The sequence below is a fragment of the Bufo gargarizans genome, chromosome 3 (genome assembly GCF_014858855.1).
Source record: "Bufo gargarizans isolate SCDJY-AF-19 chromosome 3, ASM1485885v1, whole genome shotgun sequence".
Classification (NCBI taxonomy): Eukaryota; Metazoa; Chordata; class Amphibia; order Anura; family Bufonidae; genus Bufo; species Bufo gargarizans.
This window is the reverse complement of record NC_058082.1, coordinates 27892660-27914140: the sequence shown is the minus strand read 5'-3', so window position 1 is coordinate 27914140 and position 21481 is coordinate 27892660. Positions and strand designations below refer to the sequence as shown.

At 43.7% G+C, this 21481-nt stretch overlaps 1 protein-coding gene across 1 annotated transcript in view; it reads right to left on the bottom strand.

Annotated features, from left to right (window-relative positions):
• Window positions 1-21481, bottom strand: part of GPR83 (G protein-coupled receptor 83) — a 52738-nt gene that overhangs the window by 15524 nt on the left and 15733 nt on the right. The window contains exons 2-3 of the mRNA XM_044288331.1: window positions 17200-17325; window positions 15158-15291 (exon numbers count right to left, since the gene is read on the bottom strand). Of these exons, the coding sequence (XP_044144266.1) occupies window positions 15158-15291; window positions 17200-17325 (260 nt within the window). The remainder of the gene's footprint in view (window positions 1-15157; window positions 15292-17199; window positions 17326-21481) is intronic.

Below are 21481 nucleotides of genomic sequence, written 5' to 3'. Positions count from 1 at the left end.
TGAAACACATGTGTTATACAACGGATAAGGCCCTCCATCTGCCTGCACTAGAAGGCCACCTAATTGATTTCAAGCTTTTCTAGACTTCATCTTGGAAAATAATGGTGTCCAGCTGAGCCCCCCCGGGTCCGCGCGGTAGTGCTCCGACTCTCTATTAATCATGCCATATCTGATACTGAGATGTAAAAGTCAATTACAGTAAACAATGGGGGCACACCACTATCTGGATTAATTGGAACAACTGCTTAGATATGAATATAACAAATGTATTTAAAAAGTCAGAAACAACCTAAAATAATATCTCAAATTTGCCATGAAATAAAATAAACAACAAGTTTTCTATGTTTTCCAAAACTAGTCGCAAAAATCCATGGCTAGCTGTTCCAGCCTATAGATTTCAGCCAGTAACTGGACAATACTGTTCGCAGACCAAAACATTAATGATTTGACCCCAAAGATATAGTTGGCGATTGTATCATAAACTTCACTGCTGGTACATTTCATCGCATATTTTTCCTTTCCATGCTCTCTGATTTGACATATATGTTTTCAGTTGTTGCAACAATGTAATGATATCCCGTTATTTCACTGTGTCAGTAGCAAAATCCCATTGTACGTCGGTGTTAATGTCCCGCTTTAAATTTGCCTTTCAATGAGACTTCGGATTTGTTTGTGCAATGTTCCACTTTATAGTGTTGCAATCTCCTTGTGTATTATCAGGGTAGTGCACTTACCGCTACTGTAGAAGTCCTTTTTGTTCCACGTTCGTTGTCAGCACTGCTACAAGTTCACCGGCGCACTCCTCTGGATACACGTGTCCGGACCACGTGCCCCTAGTTTTTGTTTTTCACCAGGTTGTTGTTCATATCCTGGAGGTTGTGGTACTTGCCGGGTGGTTTGAGACTCTAGTTACGTATCGTGCTGACAAGTTGAACCCAAGTCACCGCTGCACCTTTTTCACTGTAATGCTTTTTCCATCCTTACTGTTGTCGATGTCTGGCTTCTGGTAGACAAAGTGCCAAACATGTTTCGGAGCTGCGGCTCCTTCCTCAGTGGCTATAAGTCACCTCTATAAGCCCAGCTTTATATACACCTTCCTTCATTCGCCTTGATTAGGTTGGAGGGATAAATCCAAAACCTGGGCATGGACCTTACACTCATGTGCATGTATTTCTAATATCACGATACTATTTCATCACTCATGCAATTAAATTATCCTACTTTACACACATTTTCTATTTCCTGCGGTGGTGGTGCGTTTTCAGCGAATTTTTTCATATACATGCGTTTTTTCTGTGTACATTCATTTGTCCTTGCTGTGTATTATTTGCGTTTATCTGAATATAGTTGTCATTCTCATAATATATATGGTTCTACAAAATTTTCTTCATTATACTTACCCTAAGACCTCATGCACACGACCGTTGTGTGCATCCGTGGCCGTTGTGCCGTTTTCCGTTCTTTTTTCGCGGACCCATTGACTTTCAATGGGTCCGTGGAAAAATCTGAAAATGCACCGTTTGGCAGCCGCATCCGTGATCCGTGTTTCCTGGCCGTGAAAAAAATATGACCTGTCCTATTTTTTTCACGGCCAACGGTTTACGGACCCATTCAAGTCAATGGGTCCGTGAAAAATCACGGATGCACACAAGATTGTCATCCGCGTCCGTGATCCGTGTCCGTTTTTTCCTATCATTTCAATGGCAAACTTGACTTAGATTTTTTTTTTTCATTTTTCATGTCCGTGGATCCTCCAAAAAACAAGGAAGACCCACGGACGAAAAAACGGTCACGGATCACAGACCTACGGACCCCGTTTTTGCGGACCTTAAAAAAAAACTGTCGTGTGCATGAGGCCTAAGGGTTTCAATGTTTGGAAAAAAAAATATATCTGCATTTTATGCAAATTTGTGCTACCTGCGGTAACGATGCATTTTTGATGCGTTTTTCTATACATATATCTCATTCTACCAAGACTCTTTTTTCATTGCTATCTAACATTTCTATAAGTCTAAATATAACCAATGTTCTTTTTTTAGGATTTCTACTACTTTATCAAGATATATTAGTTGTCTCTCTATTCTTTCTTCTATTCATTTAATACAAAATATCTAATAATTCATTGGTACATGGGAGACAAATATATAGTCACCTTTGCTTGTGAATAGGGGAGGCGTCCGGATCCAAGGGGAAACCAGGACGCCGATTAATGCCGCGTTCCAGTTTCCCATTAGAGCCGGTGTAACGCTATACTTCGCTACTTCGTGAGATTTCCCTACCCTCGTCACTTTCGGTCGCACCGGACATGACGTGAAGAGGTGTGCAGCGCCACGCAGCCGCACAACGACGGGTTAGGGAAATTTAACAGCAGAGTGCACATGCGCCGGGAGCCTCGCTGGCAGTTAGGGTAGGGAAAAATTATGGGCCAGTGCGCAGGCGCGGTGATCAGATGGATGTTCTCAGCTGGACACCGGCCGACACTGTGCATGCACCGGGAGCCTCACCAGCGGTTAGGGAAGGGAAAAATTGCGTACGGGCCAGTGATTTTTCCCTACCCTAACCGCTGGTGAGGATCCTAATCTGTCATTGTGAGCCTGCGCGGCGCTGCACACCTTCTCACGTCATGTCCGGTGCGACCAGAAGTGACGAGGGTAGGGAAATCTAACGAAGTAGGGAAGTATAACGTTACATCGGGCCCCCACCCTCATTAATTTTCTTATTACTCTAAGAAGCCAAAATAACTCCATGTCTGCATTGAGGCCTTGTGGGGTTTGAGTTTCGAAGTCAAATATACGCCTCGATTCCGCCCGAGACATACAGGCTATATGGTCACCCCCTCTCCATTTATATTGAATACTTTCAATTGCCATGAAGAGCATACAGCTAGGGTTTTTACAATGATGATCTTTAAAATGTTTAGAGTATGTGTCTCTAGCCCTTTTCGGATGTTATTTATGTGCTCTGCAAGTCTCTTTTTGAGGGTTTGTTTGGTCCTCCCTATATACTGCCTGTTGCAGGGGCACTGTATCATATAAATGACACTCTTCGAGTTACATGTTAGGAATTCCCTAATCTCCCATTTATAGTTGTTCTGTGTGGAGCATATTATATTCGTTTTCCTAGGGCCCTTTGTGACTTGGCAGTTGCCACATTTTCCACACTTAAAAAAACCTTTTGCATTCGCCCATTCTGTAATTAAGGTGGTTTTACTTTGACTTCTCATTGTCGGGGCGACTTTATTGCCTAATGACGGGGCTCTGGTATATGTGATTTTGAGGTATGTTGGCAAACATGATCCTATAACCTTATCCTTAAGTAGGTGGTGCCAATGTTGGGTTATTATTTTCTCCATCTATATTGGGAATTAAATGGGAGTACAATTCTAATTTCCTCTTCTTTTTGTTATTTTGCATTTTTTGACTTCCCTTTTCATTTCCTTTACTTCTTCTAGTAATGTTTCAATAATTTCCTGCGGGTAGTCTTTATTTATAAACTCCATTGACAGTTGCTGAGCTTTTTCTTCTAATTGAACTTCTACACTACAGTTCCGCTTTAGTCACCCAAATTGGTTGACAGGTATATTAGTCAGCCATCTCGGAAGGTGGCAACTATTATAAAGGATGTAGCTGTTTTTCGCCACATCCTTACGATGTGTTTTATAGGTAAGGCTACATTCACACCTGCGATCGGTGCGGATCTGTCTTGTATCTGCACAGACTAATCCGCACCGATAATGCAAACGCTTGTATCAGTTCAGAACGGATTTGTTTGCATTATTCTTTCAAAAAAGATCCGTCCTGACTTACATTGAAAGTCAATGGGGGACGGATCCATTTTCAATTGCACCATATTGTGTCAGTGAAAACGGTTTCATCCCCATTGACTTACATTGTAAGTCAGGACGGATCCGTTTGGCTCCGCACCATCAGGCGGACAACAAAATGCTGCAAGCTGCGTTTTGGTGTCCTCCTCCAGAGCGGAATGGAGGAGGAACGGAGCCAAACTGATGCATTCTGAACGGATCCTTGTCCATTCAGAATGCATTGGGGCTGCACTCATCCGTTTTGAGCCGTGTGTGAGAGCCCTGAAACGGATCTCACAAGTGGATGCAGAAACGCCAGTGTGAAAGTAGCCTTAGTTTATTTTCTTGCACGGATATTACAAGATATAAAAAGGTAATTTGTTTCCTATCTATGTTTGGTGTGAATCTCTAATTTTTGGAGTTGGAATTAATTGCATTTAAAAACTGTCCCAATTCACTTTCACTCCTATCCCATATCTATAAAATGTCATCTATAAAACGTCGCCAGAGTACCAGATCCTCCCCCAGCTTTGGGTGAATTGTTTCGTATTCCCATTGCACCAAAAATAAGTTTGCGTAGCTGGGGGCGAATCTGGTACCCATGGCAGTACCGCACGTTTGCAAATAAAAATCTGATTCATACCAAAAATAATAGTTTGTTTAAAATATGTTGAATCCCCTCTAAGGTGAATAATATTTGTTCCTCATTTAATTCACTTTCCCTTTGTAACACAGTGTATGGCTTCTATACCTTGTTTATGGTCTAGCACTGTGTACAAGGTATTCACATCAAGTGTTACCAGGGTCCAGTTTGGTTTATACTGGAGGGCTTCCACCATTGAGGTGACTTGTGTTGTATCTTTAACATACGACGGGGTGGTTTTTACTACTGGTTGGAATATTCGGTCTAAGTATTGAGATAGGTTAGACATAACTGACCCAATACACAATATTATTGGGCGGCCTGGTGGGTTTTGATGGTCCTTATGAACTTTCAGTACACAATAAAAAACTGGAATCCGTTGTTGTGTTCCCACTATATATTAAAATTCTCTTTCAAGTAAAATGCCTTTATCTCTTCCTTTTTTCCATAAATCTACTAATAATGTCTGGTATTCTTTTGTAGGGTCTTTTATCAATTTACCATAGGTGTTTCCCTCTCCTAATTGTTTTCTACACGCCTCGTCATATTTAAATGTATCTTGTATCACAATTGCCCCCCTTTTATCTGCTGGACATATTGTGATTTTATTATTTTTCTGCAACTGTTTTAGTCCCTCTACTTCTTGTGGTTTAAGGTATTACATTTTTTGGGTGGATTTTTCTTGTTCCTTATTCCCATTTCTAAGTTTTTCCTAAAAGTTCCTATTTGTTCACCTATTTCTTGTCTAGGATACATACGGAATTTTTGTTTTAAAGACGTGTGTAGATATTTTGTTGAGAGAGCAATTTCCTTCTCATACTTTTTTTTTTAAATGTTTCTTTAGGCATAGCCTTCTTACAAATTTTTTGATCCCTATATAGGTGTTGAATTTGTTCAATAGGGCTGTAGGGGCAAATTTGAGTCCCTAATTCAACAGCTTTTTGGGGGGCTCAGTCAACGTACATTGACTGAGATTAATAATGGAGTCCTTCTCTTTTATCAGATTCTCCCCCATCTGTTGTTTCTGTCGATTCCGTTTTCCCTGTCCACTTCGTATCTTCTTTTTCGTGGAGGGTGGGGGCCTGGCTCTAATGGGAAACAGGAACGCAGCATTAATCGGCATCCTAGTTTCCCCTCTGATCCGGACGCCTCCCCTATTCACAAGCAAAGGTCACTATATATTAGTCTCCCATGTACCAATGAATTATTAGATATGTTGTAATAAATGAAAAGAAGAAAGAATAGAGAGACAACTAATATATCTTGATAAAGTAGTAGAAATCCTAAAATGAGAATGTTGGTTATATTTTGATTTATAGAAATGTTAGATAGCAATGAAAAAGAAGTCTTGGTAGAAAAAAGCATGTGTATGGAAAAAAACGCATCGTTACCGCAGGTAGCACAAATTAGAATAATTTTTTCCAAACAATGAAATCCTTAGGGTAAGTATAATGAAGAAAATTTAGTAGAACCATGTTATGAGAATGACAACTATATTCAGATAAACGCAAATAATACACAGCAAGGACAAATAAGTGTACACAGAAAAAACGCATGTATACGAAAAAAAATTCTGAAAACGCACCACCACCGCAGGAAATGGAAAATGTGTGTAAAGTAGGATAATTTTATTGCATGAGTGATGAAATAGTATCGTGATATTAGAAATACATGCACATGAGTGTAAGGTCCATGCCCAGGTTTTGGATTTATCCCTCCAACCTAATCAAGGTGAATGAAAGAAGGTGTATATAAAGCTGGGCTTATAGAGGTGACTTATAGCCACTGAGGAAGGAGCCGCAGCTCCGAAACATGTTTGGCGCTTTGTCACCATAAGCCAGACGTCGACAACAGTAAGCACGGAAAAACCACAATAGAAGGATGGAAAAAGCATTACAGTGAAAAAGGTGCAGCGGTGACTTGGGTTCAACTTGTCAGCACGATACGTAACTAGAGTCTCAAACCACCCGGCAAGTACCACAACCTCCAGGATATGAACAACAACCTGGTGAAAAACAAAAACTAGGGGCACGTGGTCTGGACACGTGTATCCAGAGGAGTGCGCCGGTGAACTTGTAGCAGTGCTGACAACGAACGTGGAACAAAAAGGACTTCTATAGTAGCGGTAAGTGCATAAAAACTTCCATGAACTCCCTATGCCCATCACAAAATACCTTGGGGTGTCTTCTTTCCAAAATGGGGTCACTTATGGGGTAGTTATACTGCCCTGGCATTCTAGGGGCCCAGATGTGTGAGAAGAAGTTTGCAATCAAAATCTGTAAAAAATGACCGGTGAAATCCGAAAGGTGCACTTTGGAATGTGTGCCCCTTTGCCCACCTAGGCTGCAAAAAAGTGTCACACATCTGGTATCGCCGTACTCAGGAGAAGTTGGGGAATGTGTTTTGGGGTGTCATTTTACATATACCCATGCTGGGTGAGAGAAATATCTTGGTCAAATGCCAACTTTGTATAAAAAAATGGGAAAAGTTGTCTTTTGCCAAGATATTTCTCTCACCCAGCATGGGTATATGTAAAATGACACCCCAAAACACATTCCCCAACTTCTCCTGAGTACGGCGATACCAGATGTGTGACAATTTTTTGCAGCCAAGGTGGGCAAAGGGGCACATATTCCAGAGAGCACCTTTCGGATTTCACAGGCCATTTTTTACACATTTTGATTGCAAACTACTTACCACACATTAGGGCCCCTAGAATGCCAGGGCAGTATAACTACGCCACAAGTGACCCCATTTTGGAAAGAAGACACCCCAAGGTATTCCGTGAGGGGCATGGCGAGTTCCTAGAATTTTTAATTTTTTGTCACAAGTTAGCGGAAAATGATGATTTTTTATTTTTATTATTTTTTTCTTACAAAGTCTCATATTCCACTAACTTGTGACAAAAAATAAAAACTTCCATGAACTCACTATGCCCATCACAAAATACCTTGGGGTGTCTTCTTTCCAAAATGGGGTCACTTGTGGGGTAGTTATACTGCCCTGGCATTCTAGGGGCCCAGATGTGTGAGAAGAAGTTTGCAATCAAAATCTGTAAAAAATGACCGGTGAAATCCGAAAGGTGCACTTTGGAATGTGTGCCCCTTTGCCCACCTAGGCTGCAAAAAAGTGCCACACATCTGGTATCGCCGTACTCAGGAGAAGTTGGGGAATGTGTTTTGGGGTGTCATTTTACATATACCCATGCTGGGTGAGAGAAATATCTTGGCAAAAGACAACTTTTCCCATTTTTTTTATACAAAGTTGGCATTTGACCAAGATATTTATCTCACCCAGCATGGGTATATGTAAAATGACACCCCAAAACACATTCCCCAACTTCTCCTGAGTACGGCTATACCACATGTGTGACACTTTTTTACAGCCTAGATGCGCAAAGCGGCCTAAATTCCTTTTAGGAGGGCATTTTTAGACATTTGGATCCCAGACTTCTTCTCACGCTTTAGGGCCCCTAAAAAGCCAGGGCAGTATAAATACCCCACATGTGACCCCACTTTGGAAAGAAGACACCCCAAGGTATTCAATGAGGGGCCTGGCGAGTTCATAGAAATTTTTTTTTTGGTCATAAGTTAGCGGAAATTGATTTTTTTTTGTTTTTTCTCACAAAATCTCACTTTCCGCCAACTTGGGACAACAATTTCAATCTTTCATGGACTCAATATGCCCCTCAGCGAATACCTTGGGGTGTCTTCTTTCCAAAATTGGGTCATTTGTGGGGTGTTTGTACTGCCCTGGCATTTGAGGGTCTCCGCAATCATTACATGTATGGCCAGCATTAGGAGTTTCTGCTATTCTCCTTATATTGAGCATACATGTAATGAGATTTTTTTTTCCGTTCAGCCTCTGGGCTGGAAGAAAAAAAATGAACGGCACAGATTTCTTCATTCGCATCGATCAATGTGGATGAAAAAATCTCTGCCAAAAAAAAAAAAGGAGGGGAAAGGCATCTGCCAGGACATAGGAGCTCCGCCCAACATCCATACCCACTTAGCTTGTATGCCCTGGCAAACCAGATTTCTCCATTCACATCAATCGATGTGGATGAATAAATCATTGCCGGGATTTTTTTTTTTATATACAAAGTGTTTGCCAAAGCATAGGAACACCGCCTCCTCCTCAGCTCATATGCCTCGGCAAACGTATCTTTTACTGCAGAGGAGAAATCTCGTCTTGCAGCGCCGCATACACCGACTTGTGTGTAATCTGACAGCAGCGCAATGCTTCTGTCAGAATGCACATCAGTGCTGCAGCTAGTCGATCGGTTGGTCCACCTGGAAGGTAAAAAAAAAAGAAAAAAGAAAAAACCAGGCCGCAACGCAACAATTTTATTAACTTTTGAACAGAACATATAAACTTAAACTTTTTGAACTGAACATTAACCTTTTTGCGTACTGGTGATTTTTTTTGTTTGTTTTTTGTTTTTTACCTTTATAGGACAAACCTCTCCTTCCCCATGGGACAATGTGCAAAGCGCAAATCGCCCAAAGATGTGGCGAAGTACATTATGCACTTTATCCCAGGTGAAAGGAGAGGTTTGCAGCAGCTGTATGTGAATGGCCCTGTGTGCCTGTCCTGGTGAGATGTGATCCCTATGCTAGGTGTACCTGTGTGTGGTACTTCCGGAAACACTCCCCTAAGCATATGGCAGGGTGGTCAGGACAGTCAGGACAGAAATAGCGGGTGTCACGCCTTATTCCACTCCTGCTACAGACACGACATCTTTTTCGGGGTGACGGTTGGGTTGAGGTACCAGGACCGACATTGGGGAAATGTCGCTCGTGTAGACGGCTAACTACACTGGTGGATGGGGCCACGGAACCTTCTGGATACAGGAGGTTCTCGATTATCTCTTCCTGAAATTTGAGGAAGGATCGTGTTCTCCCAGCCTTACTGTAGAGAACAAAACTATTATACAGAGCCAATTGAATCAAATATACAGACACCTTCTTATACCAGCGTCTGGTTCTGCGGGAAACTAAATACGGAGACAACATCTGGTCATTGAAGTCCACCCCTCCCATGTGAAGGTTATAGTCGTGGACTGAGAGGGGCTTTTCAATGACACGGGTTGCTCGCTCAATTTGTATTGTCGTGTCTGCGTGAATGGAGGAGAGCATGTAAACGTCACGCTTGTCTCTCCATTTCACCGTGAGCAGTTCTTCGTTACACAAGTACACAAGGCAGCCCTCTCCCCCCTTGCAAGACGAGTGGTAACGAGCCGTTGGGGGAAGCCCGCGCGACTAGTTCGCGCGGTGCCACAGGCGCCAATCTGTTCTAGAAACAAATGCCTAAAGAGGGCCACACTTGTGTAGAAATTGTCCACATAAAGATGGTACCCCTTGCCGAATAAGGGTGACACCAAGTCCCAGACTGTCTTCCCACTGCTCCCCAGGTAGTCAGGGCAACTGACCGGCTCCAGGGTCTGATCTTTTCCCTCAAAGACACAAAATTTGTGGGTATAGCCTGTGGCCCTTTCACAGAGCTTATACAATTTGACCCCATACCGGGCGCGCTTGCTTGGGATGTATTGCTTGAAGCCAAGGCGCCCGGTAAAATGTATAAGGGACTCGTCTACGCAGATGTTTTGCTCAGGGGTATACAAATTTCTGGTTGAAGTGGTCTATGAGGGGCCGAATTTTGTGGAGCCGGTCAAAAGCTGGGTGGCCTCTGGGACGAGAGGTGCTATTGTCACTAAAGTGCAGGAAATGCAGGATGGCCTCAAAACGTGCCCTGGACATAGCAGCAGAGAACATGGGCATGTGATGAATTGGGTTTGTGGACCAATATGACCGCAATTCATGCTTTTTGGTTAGACCCATGTTGAGGAGAAGGCCCAGAATTTTTTTTGAATTTCGGAAACTTGGACTGGTTTCCACCGGAAAGGCTCGGCATAATAGCTTCCCGGGTTGGCGGATATAAATTGAGTGGCATACCGGTTTGTCTCTGCCACAACTAAGTCCAAGAGCTCCGCAGTCAAGAACAGCTCAAAAGATCCCAGGGCCGAACCGATCTGAGCTGTCTCAACCCGAACTCCAGACTGGGCGGTGAAAGGGGGAACTACAGGTGCGGCTGAAGTTGGGGACTGCCAATCAGGGTTTGCCAGCACCGCTGGGATTCTAGGGGCTCTACGGGCCCGTCTGTGCGGTGGCTGCGACGGGGTAACTACTGCACGTGCCACCGTACCAGCTTCAACTGCCCTTCTGGTGCTCGCCACTTCACCATGTTCTACGGCAGTGCTGGTACTAGGTCCAGGGAGGGCTGCGCTGCTGGTGTATGCCTCACCACGTAATCAGACAGCGCCAGCCCCACTCTGCTGCTCTTGAAGCGGATCCTGCACAACCTGTGGTCTAGCGACACGGGGCCGGGTACGCCTGGTGCTATCAGGGACCTCAACCTCCTTGTCCGAACTTTGGATCAGAGAGCCACTGCTTTCTACAGGTTCATATTCTGACCCGCTAGATTCATCAGATGAGGGTTCCCATTCCTCATCCGACTGGGTCAGAAGCCTGTAGGCCTCTTCAGAAGAATACCCCCTGTTTGACATTTGGGCAACTAAATTTAGGGGTATTCCCTGAGACTACCCAAGAAAAAAAGCAAGCCTGTCTTACAAATGGGAGGCTAGCGAAGTACCGGAGGCCGCTGCGATTGATAAAAAATATCAAAACTGATTTTTTTTATCGCCGCAGCGCGTGTAAAGTGAATGTGCAGTGATCAAAAAAAATAAAAAATGTTGGCACTGCGGCGGGGTGGGCGTGGGCGAACGCACGTGTGGGCGACCGATCAGGCCTGATCGGGCAAACACTGCGTTTTTGGGTGGAGGGTGAGCTAAGATGACACTAATACTATTATAGATCTGACTGTGATCAGTTTTGATCACTTCCAGATACTATAAAAGTACAAAAGCTGATTAGCGATACGCTAATCAGCGAATAAGTGACTGCGGTGCGGTGGGCTGGGCGCTAACCGATCGCTAACTACTTAAAGGGAACCTGTCACCCAAAAATCGCCTATTAAGCTGTTTACAGTACCTTATAGTGCTGTATAGTCGTTTCCTGATGCACTTTTTGTTAGTTTTGCAGCATGTATGCTCAGTCAGAAATCGATGTTATATTCAGCTGCTGCCCCGTGCTTCAAGTCAGGCTTGAAGTCACGGGGGCAGCGGCCTCGGCGTCTTACATGGCCCTCTCCCCGCCCCCTGCCTCTGTGACTGACAGCCGAAATCCGATTCCGGGACCGCGCTCAACGGCCGCATGCGCAGTAAAGGGCGGCAGGAGCGCGGTCCCGGCTGCCGCGCGTACTACGCGCCGTCTTACTTTCGCCGCACTGCGCATGCGCCCGACATCCTGTATCAAACGCGCCCGCGCCCAGATGCCGGGCGCGGGCGCGTTTGATACAGGATGTCGGGCGCATGCGCAGTGCGGCGAAAGTAAGACGGCGCGTAGTACGCGCGGCAGCCGGGACCGCGCTCCTGCCGCCCTTTACTGCGCATGCGGCCGTTGAGCGCGGTCCCGGAATCGGATTTCGGCTGTCAGTCACAGAGGCAGGGGGCGGGGAGAGGGCCATGTAAGACGCCGAGGCCGCTGCCCCCGTGACTTCAAGCCTGACTTGAAGCACGGGGCAGCAGCTGAATATAACATCGATTTCTGACTGAGCATACATGCTGCAAAACTAACAAAAAGTGCATCAGGAAACGACTATACAGCACTATAAGGTACTGTAAACAGCTTAATAGGCGATTTTTGGGTGACAGGTTCCCTTTAACCAAGGGGCTTAAACTATCCCTAAAACCTAACAGTCAATACCAGTGAGAAAAAAAAAGTGACAGTTTGCACTGATCACTTTTTTCACTTTCACTAGTGATTGACAGGGGCGATCAAAGGGGCGATCAAAGGGTTAATTGGGGTGCAGGGGGTGATCTGGGGCTAAAGTGTAGTGTTGGTGTACTCACTGTGAAGCCTGCTCCTCTGCTGGATCCAACCGACCAAAAGGACCAGCAGAGGAGCAGGGCAGCCATATAACAGATCATATTTACTAATATGATCTGTTATCTGGCTTCTCATTGGATTTTTTAAAAATCAGCAACCTGCCAGCAACGATCATTGGCTGGCAGGTTGCTGACGTGACCCCCCTTTAACTTTTGCTGGCCCGCGATGTGCATGCGCGGGCCGGCAAAGCGCGTCATCTCGCGTCTCGCGAGATGACGCGTATATCCGTGACTCTGCGCAGCGCTGCCACCTCCGGAACGCGAATCTGCGTTAGGCGGTCCGGAGGTGGTTAAGGTGAGTTAAAATTTTATTTTATTTTTTAACCCCTTCAACCCTATTGTACTATGCATTCTGTATTAAGAAAGCTATTATTTTCCCTTTTAACCATGTTATAAGGGAAAATAATAAAGATCAGGTCCCCATCCCGATCGTCTCCTATCAACCGTGCGTGAAAATCGCACCGCATCCGCACTTGCTTGCGGATGCTTGCGATTTTCACGCAGTCCCATTCACTTCTATGGGGCCTGCGTTGCGTGAAAAACACACAAAGTAGAGCATGCTGCGATTTTCACGCAACGCACAAGTGATGCGCGAAAATCACCGCTCATGTGCACAGCTCCATAGAAATGAATGGGTCCGGATTCAGTGCGGGTGCAATGCGTTCACCTCACGCATTGCACCCGCGCTGAAATCTTACCCGTGTGAAAGAGGCCTAAGAGTACATGCACACGGGTGCAGGTAAGCCTGCAGAAGATCCACATTTGATGCAGTTTTTCTGCAGATCTTACCCTTCCACTAAAAAGGGTGAACTCCGTACCAAAAATCACAGACATAATTGACACATTGCAGATTTATAAATCCGCGCGGTAGGTCAATTTCCACACTGAACAAAAAAGCAAAATGTACATGAGATTTGTGTAATCTTATACTCTTTTATTGTACCGTATTAGGGCTCATGCAGATAAACGTATTTTCTTTCCATGTCCGTTCTGTTGTGTTTTTTTGCAGAATGGAAGTTACTCTGTGTGCATTCCGTATTTTGAAGAACGGAACAGCTGGCCTCTAATAGAACAGTCCTATCCCTGTCTATAATGCGGACAATAATAGGATATGTTCTATTTTTTTGCGGAACGGAAATGCGGAAGCACCTTCCGTTTTTTTGCTGACCCATTGAAATAAATGGTTTCACATATGGTACGACACGGAAACAAAATACGTTTGTGTGCATCAGCCCTTATGCTGTGGTTTTTCTGCATGAGAATCCGCGTAGGAAAAACTAGCGTAATCCGCAACAAGTGCAGGTAGCCTATAGGGAACCTGCACAAGGATGCAGATTTCTGTGCGTTTCGGCACCAAATCCTCACTGCATTACTTGCAGTTTTTGTTGCGTATTTGATGCAGTTTGGCCGCAGTTCTCACCCATGCATGCAAAGCATAAAATCTGCAAAAAAAAATAAAAAAAATCGACCAGACTACTTGCGCTCATTGTGGATTACGCACAGTTTTTCCTAGGAGATTTTCATGCGGAAAAACAGCAGAGTAATACAGTACCAGCAAAGTGTATGAGATTAGACAAACTATGTGTTTTTTTTTTTGTTTTTTTTTCATGTGGAAATTTACCTACTGTGCGAATTTTGAAATCTCCAGCACGTCAATTTTTGTGTGATTTTTTTTTTTTGTGTGTGTGCGGAATTCACACTTTGTAAAGCAAGGGAGAGATCTACGGCAAAACCGCATCAAATCCGCAACAAAAAACTCAGGTAAGGCTACTTTCACATCTGCGCTTCCGTTTGAATAATACAACCGGCTGCATCCGTTTTTAAGAAACCGGATTCGGAAGTCAATGGGTGAAGGATCCTTTCTTTCTTTTTTTTTTTTTTTTGCTGGATCAAATTTTTTTTTTGTGCCCAGCATGGGAAAGCAACAAACCAGAACGGAATGCAATCTGGTGCCCTCCCTTCCGGTTTATTCAGCTTTCTCCCCAATGACAATGAATGGGGACAAAACTGAAGGGTTGTGCTGCGGTTTTGAGACCCTGTGCCGGATCTTAAAACCGGACAGCACAACGCAGATGTGAAAGTAGCCTAACACATGCGGGTTTTGGTGCAGATTTGAGGCGTAAGCGCACAGAAATCCGCATAGAAGTCTCTGTAGATTCTGTTTTTGCGGCACTAACCACAAACAATTAATTTCAAAATCCGCAGGGCAGTTTCTGTATGGAAGAAATAAGCAAAGGTACATGAGATTTGTCTAATCTCATACACTTTGCTGGTCCTGTATTACGTTGCGGTTTTTCTGCAATCTGCGATGTGTGCAGGTAACCTAAATGTGATCACATGAAAAAAAAACAATCCTAAACTGCACCCTCCATTTCCAGCTCCACAGTTCCAAGCTTCACCCCCAGTCCGCCCTATACCTGACGTAACCGCTGCAGCCAATCACTGGCCTCAGCAAGATGGAGGGATGCTTTCAGAAATATCACGAAAGACTCCTTTAAATAATCTGGTGGCTCTACAGACCCACTGTAAAATATTCAACATGGCCCCCAACTACTATAATACACCATTTATACTACTGGTGTCTTCTTCTGTGGGACCTTTCAGTTCCCTCACCAGCCGACTCAAGCCTTCCTTCCCCCTCCTGATCTGAGAACTGTGCGGAAAGTCATGGCTCACCTTCATATGAAACATTTATTAATTCATTTACCTGTATTCAAATGTGAAGAGCTTCTGGTAAATAGCGTGAGGAAGGGAGAAACATGTCGCCATGATCCAGATGATAGCGATGTACGCCACCCCTCTAACAGTTGATATCCGTGGCTTTAAGGGGTGCATGATAACCTTGAGAAGTAATAATAAACATGCTGAGTCCCACATATTAAAGGGGTTGTCCCACAAAAAAAATATTCTACGGTTTTCAATCAGCACCTGGATCTGAATACTTTTGCATGTAATTAAAAATTTAGTATAGCTGATGAGTTATTCAATAACATGTATCTGTATAGCGCCACCTGCTGTCTATTCTTTTCTTTATTTCTTTGTCCTGCTCACTGAGATGGCCGCACATGCTCAGCTGCCTCCTGAGCTGTAATAGGCAGAGCATGGACACGCCCCCTGAGCTGTGATAGGGAGAGCATAGATACGCCCCCTGAGCTGTGATAGGGAGAACTGAGACACGCCCCCTGAGCTGCAGCAGAAAGGACACTCCTCTTGAGCTGTCAGCTTGATATAGATCTAGCAGAGCAATGAATGGGGAGATCTCTGGATCCATGTCAGGTACAGGGCTGGTTCTAGCTTCGTTAGAGATTGCCATTTACTATATGATGTCTGATTTTCATTTTTTACATTAGTCATGGGATAACCCCTTTTAATTAGAAACTTGAAAACCATATTGACGTGAGTTGGCACCCTGCTGTCATATGCCACACAGGAAAACTTCAAGGCATAAGAAGAAAAGCAAACTACTCAAAAATTCGGATTCATATGAGTTTTAATACTTTCGTTTATCTTTTATCTTTTAACCCTTACAAACTGCTCCAAATGACTACGATTGAGCAGTAATATACAGGACTTTGCTGTGTAGATCCCCATGTCAGCCTGCAGGGGTCCCCTGAAGCTTCTCTTTTCAACAACAGTAAGACAATCTGTGGAATATGGATACATAATATCAGCCAATTGCTGGCAGTGGGGGGCGAAGTATAATCACCAGTGTGGCAGCAATTTGATCTCTCTTGTTTTGTTTTTTTTATATGTTGGAAGAAACCACAGTGTCTGTACATGTCTGAGATTTAACGGGGTTGTCCCATGAACAATATTCTATAGCTTTTAAAACAGCACCTGGATCTGAATACTTTTGTAATTGCATGTAATTCAAAATTTAGCATAGCCATAAGTTATTCAATAAAATCTATCTGCATAGCGCCACCTGCTGTTTTTTTCTTATTCCTTTGACCTGCTCACAGAGATGGCCGCACATGCTCCGTTTCATCCTTCAGCTACCTCCTGGGCTGTGATAGGGAGCGCTGAGACACGCCCCCTTAGCTTCAGCAAAAAGGACACTCCCCTGAGCTCTCAGCTTGATATAAATCTAACAGAGCAATGAATGGGGAGATCTCTGGATCCATGTGAGGTACAGGGCTGGTTCTAGCTGTGTTATTAAGAGAGCAGGTAAGTATGAATCCTCAGCTGAGTGAGGCGGACTACTGGCAATTGCTAAAATTCCATTATTTCCGGAGAACCCCTTTAAAGTGGTTGTTCAAGATAAATAAAACCTGGGGCAGCAGTAAATGTCATAAAATAACAAAAAAAAGCCACATTCAAAAAACAGCAGAGTGGAGGGTCAGAGCGCAGCACAGGGGAGAAAAGGGGTGATTATGAAATGTTTTGGTTATTTTATGACATTTACTGCTGCCGCCCCAGTTTTTATTTCTCTCGAACATCCCCTTTGAGAACTACACAAATTTTCAGTCTCCCATCTCCGCGTTCTTGAATTTATGCGGCAGGACAAACTCTACCGAAAAATGGATGCATTCTGGATGATTGCATTGAGAAGCTTGGCCTCGAAGCTGCATGAAAGATGACATGCTTGACCTATCAAACAGGATCCTTCAGAAATGAGCTGAAGACAAGGAGATAAAAGAACAGCAGGTGACAACTATACCAGCGTGTCCTTCTATGAAGACTTTTCGAGCTTATTGATCCGGAAGTAACTCTCTAAAGGATTAAGTGCACAGACATCATATTACGTACCTGGTGTCTATCCACTGCGATTGCTGTGAGGGTCAGGGCAGAGACATGCAGGGAACAATACTGGGCGAAGCGGCTGACATGGCACATGCCTTTTCCAAACATCCAAGTGCTATTCACAAAACGGGCCTGTGAAAGTCAAGACATAGAATAATAATTACATCCCAGGGAGGCCGAGAACGTAGGCTGGGCATTTATAATGCAGTGACCTATTACTGGATAAATATATGCATCAAGAATGGGGCCTTAAAAGGGGTCGTGTCACTTAACATATTCTACAGTTATCAAACCAGCACCTGGATCTGAATACGTTTGTAATTGCCTGTAATAAAAAAAATTGTATAGCCACTGAGATATTCAATCAAATGTATCTGTAGAGCGCCACCTGCTGTTAATTATTTTCCTTAATTTTTAGTCCGTCCTTACTGAACTGGTCACACGTGCTCAGCTTAAATCTTCAACTAGCACCTGTCATATGTTCTGTTAGAAGCTGTGACAGTTACAGGGAGAGAGCTGCAGCAGAAAGGACATGTCCCCTGAGCTTCCAACCTAAAAGTAATCTAGCAGAACAATTAGAACAATGAATGGGGAGATCTCTGGATCCATGTGAAGTACAGGGCTGGCTCTAGCTTTATTAGAAAGGTGTTGTCATCAGTCAAGGTTGTTTGCATCAATCATGGCTCTTTAAAGGGGTAGTCCAATAATTTGGTATTGATGGCCTACCCTCAGGATAAGCCATCAATGTAAGACACCAACACCCATCATCTCCACCAATCAGCTGTTTCTTGTAGCTTTGGAACTGCACAGTACCATCAACCATGTAGTGGACAGACATCGGGTGGTGGACTCCTGCCAATCTGATATTGATGGCCTATCCTGAGATAAGGCCATCAATACTAAAATCATAGGCAACCCCTTTAAAGGGAATGTCCACCTTTTAACACTGCATTATTTTAAGGCTCAAGGTTTTGTGCTGATTAGTTTCTTAATATATCTTGTGGTACAAATCCTCTACATAGACGTAAAGTTAAACAATAAAACTCTGGCTGCCTGCAGCCACCACTAGAGGGAGCTGGGTTTCATGCAGTTTTGCATTTAGCTTATAAGCTCCCCCTAGTGGAGGCTGCAGGGAACTGAAATATTATCATATGATAAATTGAAGCTATCAGAAAAGTGGAGCTTCCACTGACGTATTTAGCTTTCTCAGGGACTTGTGGCTGTTTGGAAAGTCTTAGGGTCCTAGAGGCCTGTTAACAGGCACCAAACAATGATACAGTATGTGGCTCATTAAAGTAACATTTACATGTAAGAGGGGCCAACAATTGTAATATGATCGTTCATCCCCATACAGTTTTCATTTGTCGGCAGTACATCCCGATCCCCTGACTTTTAGTGCTGCATAAAAGATGTGATCACCAACAAGCAGTTGACACAGGCCAATGATCAGGAACGAATATTGTTCCTTCCCAATCATCAGCTCATGCAATAGGGCCCTTAGACTATAAGGAGCTACATACTACTAGTGATGAGCGGCATAGGCAATAGTCGAATTCGCAATATTTCGTGAATTTTTGGCCGAATATTCACCATAAATTCGCAAATTTGAGAATTTGTGATCTCCAGTCATTGTTTACTTGATTGCGAAAATCAGCAATGTAATATATTTGCGATAAATTCGCGATTAGAATATTCAACACTATTCGCGAATACGAATATATAGCACTATATTATAAATATTCGCAAATTCTCGAAGTGTCGATATTCGCAATTCGAATATTCGCGCTTAACACTACATACTACCTATTTAACTCTACTGATCGCAGCCAGATTTACCTATAGACGCCTTTGGGTGAAAAGAACCTGCTGAAGTGAACAAAAAGAAATACTGTACATAAAAAACATATAAATACACTGAACAATGTGTATTACTGTGAAAACTAATCTCATATGGTGACATAGAGGGTTGTATTCTATCTGATTTTGTAGAAAAATTCAGTAGAAAAAATGTTGGCATGTTCAACAGGACACGCAAAATATCTCTGATAAAAGGTGCTCTTTGATAGTTATATATATGCTTGCTTTTGCAACCTCCTGCAATCAGCTAGCGCTAACTTTTCAAGCCCCCCAACAGGACAATTATTGAATCAGAGAGCCCCAGAACAACAAATGAGTACAAGCTCGCTACGTACAAGAACACATACACAGGGGCGTAGCTATAGGGATGCATAAGTAGCAGACTCTATCGGGCCCAGGAGCCTGAGGGGGCCCTAAGATCATTGTGCCACACAAGAAGACAACAGTATTAGGCCTATGGCACACAACCGTATGTGTCCGTGCCAGTGCTGCGGACCGCATATGCGGATCTTCAATACACGGGCACCGTTCCGTGGGCATTCCGCATCATGGATGCGGACCCATTCACTTTGATGGGTCCGCAAATCTGGAGATGCTGAATGGTGCGGAACGCAAGCACGGAACGGAACCCTACAGAAGCACTACGGAGTGCTTCCGCGGGGTTTCGTCCCGTACTCCCGTTCCGCAAAAAGATGGAACATGTCCTATCTTTTTGCGGAACGGACAGATCGCTCACCCATTAAAGTTAACGGGTCCGCGATCCGCTGCGGCTGCCCCACGGTCTGAGTTTGTGCATTGTTGCCCGCAATTTGTGGGCCACATCACGGCCACGGGGCGCACACGTTCGTGTGCAGGAGGCCTTATGGAAAGTGTATGCTGGTTTTTGCCTCACGCAGCATGAAGGCTATGTGCTTCCCTGCCCCTGGCCACAAAGCACTGAGGAAAGGGGGGCCCAAGCTGAACTCTTGCACCAGGGCCCATGAGCCTTTAGCTACGCCCCTGCACATACATATACATACACATAGGCAAAACATACAGCGCTGTACATGCACACACACCTATGTTACACACATGCTCATAGATATATGTGCTCTTTATTTGCATCCATACATATAATGCATTCAGAAAACCTTCAGACCATTTCACTTTTTAACATTTTGTTATGTTGCGGCCTTGTATTAAAATTACATTTAAAAAAAAAAAATCACGTTTTCCCCATCATTCTGCACTCGGTACCCCATAATGAGAATGTGAAAACAGAATGCTAGAAATCTTTGCTAATTTGTTGAAAAGGAAAAGCTAAAATCCTGTACTGATATAATCATTTGCAGCGTCCCACATACAGTATGTGTGTAAATGGGACACTTCAAACATCTTAATGTATGTACATGTGTTTATTTGCATTTTATGGTATTCTCTATTATCTGGCTGGCAATTTCATTTACATCCACTCGCCCCTAGATGGTGCTGGCACCACATAATTTACAAACCGGATTCCAAAAAAGTTGGGACACTAAACAAATTGTGAATAAAAACTGAATGCAATGATGTGGAGATGGCAAATGTCAATATTTTATTTGTAATAGAACGTAGATGACAGATCAAACGTTTAATCCGAGTAAATGTATCATTTTAAAGGAAAAATACGTTGATTCAAATTTTCACGGTGTCAACAAATCCCCAAAAAGTTGGGACAAGTAGCAATAAGAGGCTGGAAAAAGTAAATTTGAGCATAACGAAGAGCTGGAAGACCAATTAACACTAATTAGGTCAATTGGCAACATGATTGGGTATAAAAAGAGCTTCTCAGAGTGGCAGTGTCTCTCAGAAGCCAAGATGGGTAGAGGATCACCAATTCCCACAATGTTGCACAGAAAGATAGTGGAGCAATATCAGAAAGGTGTTACCCAGCGAAAAATTGCAAAGACTTTGCATCTATCATCATCAACTGTGCATAACATCATCCGAAGATTCAGAGAATCTGGAACAATCTCTGTGCGTAAGGGTCAAGGCCGTAAAACCATACTGGATGCCCGTGATCTCCGGGCCCTTAAATGACACTGCACCACAAACAGGAATGCTACTGTAAAGGAAATCAAAGAATGGGCTCAGGAATACTTCCAGAAACCATTGTCAGTGAACACAATCCACCGTGCCATCCGCCGTTGCCAGCTGAAACTCTACAGTGCAAAGAAGAAGCCATTTCTAAGCAAGATCCACCAGCTCAGGCGTTTTCACTGGGCCAGGGATCATTTAAAATGGAGTGTGGCAAAATGGAAGACTGTTCTGTGGTCAGACGAGTCACGATTCAAAGTTCTTTTGGGAAATATTGGACGCCATGTCATCCGGACCAAAGAGGACAAGGACAACCCAAGTTGTTATCAACGCTCAGTTCAGAAGCCTGCATCTCTGATGGTATGGGGTTGCATGA